The sequence below is a fragment of the Macadamia integrifolia genome, unplaced genomic scaffold (genome assembly GCF_013358625.1).
Source record: "Macadamia integrifolia cultivar HAES 741 unplaced genomic scaffold, SCU_Mint_v3 scaffold3056, whole genome shotgun sequence".
In the NCBI taxonomy this organism is placed as follows: domain Eukaryota; kingdom Viridiplantae; phylum Streptophyta; class Magnoliopsida; order Proteales; family Proteaceae; genus Macadamia; species Macadamia integrifolia.
The window spans coordinates 9,216-11,192 of NW_024869167.1; the positions used below are offsets into that span (position 1 = coordinate 9,216).

At 33.9% G+C, this 1,977-nt stretch overlaps 1 protein-coding gene across 1 annotated transcript; it reads right to left on the minus strand.

The window, feature by feature from the left end:
• Positions 1 to 665: 665 nt before the first annotated feature.
• Positions 666 to 1,977, minus strand: LOC122067679 (polygalacturonase non-catalytic subunit AroGP2-like). The gene is made up of 2 exons (XM_042631523.1): positions 1,873 to 1,977; positions 666 to 1,769 (listed from the first exon to the last, which is right to left on the minus strand). The coding sequence occupies exons 1-2, from the start codon at positions 1,921 to 1,923 to the stop codon at positions 795 to 797; spliced, it is 1,026 nt and encodes a 341-aa protein (XP_042487457.1). The 5' UTR covers positions 1,924 to 1,977; the 3' UTR covers positions 666 to 794.

Here is a 1,977-nt window from a genome sequence, read left to right on the forward strand (position 1 = left end):
CCCAAAACTAAAACCAACTGAACCAGCCGTTAAGACCAATTGAAACATAAAAACCAATAAATCCATTTTGCTGCATTATTTCAATTTTATTTATGTGGAAAACAGAAATGTACCGATAACAGACTGATAAGAGCTCATTAAGGAAAACCGATAAAACTTGAAACCGAGTGGACTGAAACCAAACAACTCCTAACTGATTTTGGGTTGGAACATGCATAAAATCAATTCAGCTAGACCGAAAGACCAAATTGACCGTTTGACATCTCTAGTATGAACACTTCCTTTTCTGCTAAAAAAGCAAATGCTCAGTTCAGAAAAATACTGGCAATTTTAATAGTTGAAGAGTGAAGTAAATATTTTAATTTTAATTTATATTTTCTATAAAATTATGATAAATTTATAGATTTTCTTTTCCATCACTATGCCTAGTGAAGTATAATGCTCTAGTATTTTTCAAAAGACAATACATGGATTAGTTCATGTGATGAAGAACCCCACATACATTTCAATGGCCAAAATTTAATTTAAAATGCGAAAAAGTTGCTTAAATTTTAATTCAAAATTTTAGTCCATGTGATGAAGAACCCCATATAATGCGTCATGCTTATTCGTCTAGATGTTATAACCATACTTTCTTAGTCATATCCCCTAATGATCTAAGACAATTGAGGAACAAAATTATATTATATAATAAATAAGACAGAATATGTCATTATTTATCCTTGAAATAGCATTCGCAGTAACATGTAATACAAACAAGAAAACTAAAAGATAATCAAATTTTCAAATGCTGCTCAATGTGAAATTTTTGTCCAAATCACTCCATTCTCATTCATCCAATGACAGACTTCAATTAAGCCTGGACCAAAACCCATTAGCTTAAAAGCAAGATGATTTGGGCTCCAAGTTGATGTATCATAGTGGCATGCCATGATTGCATGATTCACTTTCTTCTTAGTATGTATATCAACTGCATATACTTTTACTTCCTTAAAAACATGGCAATAATAGACTTGAAATAGGAATGGTAGACTATGACATAAGGTTGGTGGTTCAGATAGGTTTCCATGGATGACTTTCACATTTCCAATTGTAACATTCTCGTAGGATCCTTCAATGCTCTCAGTACTCCATACATGTACATGGCGCCCTAATTTCTCAACAACAAAATCAATGAGATCTTCAGCGGAAGTCGCACAACCTCTTAGCTCACCTCGAATGGGGCTCTTTTTGCATATCTCGAGGCTGTGTTGAATATAATCATCCATATTTGATTCATCTTCTACACCAAAAAGCTTCTTCAATTCTTCAATCCGGGCAAAAGAAAAAGGGATTTTTGATGCTAAAGGTCGCGACAAGAATGATTTATATGACATTGGGTCCCTTAGATCGGGGACAATAATGAAACTTCCCTTTTTCACCATTGATTTCCGGAAATATGGCAAACCCCCTTGGTTGGCAACTGATAGGGGTGTTTCATCAGGAAGATCATCATATTTATCTTTGTCACCATTCCACTTGGCTATAGGTGGTAGGGTTGTGTTTTCTGTTTTGTTCTTCTCTATTGCATTTGTAGAACAAACAATGTTAGCTTGCTTATAGAATGATCGTAGGTGGGAAACCAATTCTTTTTCTTCCATAAGTTTTATAAACATTGCCTCCTGATGTAGGTTTAATGGAGAAGCCTTTGTAACTAACCAATGTGGAGGTTGTGGAAGACCAATATGCTCTTCCCAATATTGTAAGAAAACATTTTCAGCTTGAAAACCCTAAAATTCATGAAAACAAGAAGATTAGAAAGATAAAAGAGGAAAAAAATAACCAAGTTAAAATGAATGGACAATGAAAATTAAAGCTTATCATTTTTCTTACCCTAAAGTATGATACTACCAAAAGTCCAAACAATGAAATGGGATGAGTCATGATGGAATTGAAATAAAGAATGGAATGGGATATATGGTTCCGTGCCTTCTTGTA

What these genes read in the sequence shown, in the direction of transcription:
- LOC122067679 (XM_042631523.1), bottom strand. Translation starts at nt 1,923, where the DNA reads ATGACTCATCCCATTTCATTGTTTGGACTTTTGGTAGTATCATACTTT. An exon ending in TGGTAGTATCATACTTTAGG is followed by an intron (nt 1,770 to 1,872) that starts GTAAGAAAAATG and finishes CATGAATTTTAG; the next exon opens with GGTTTTCAAGCTGAAAATGT.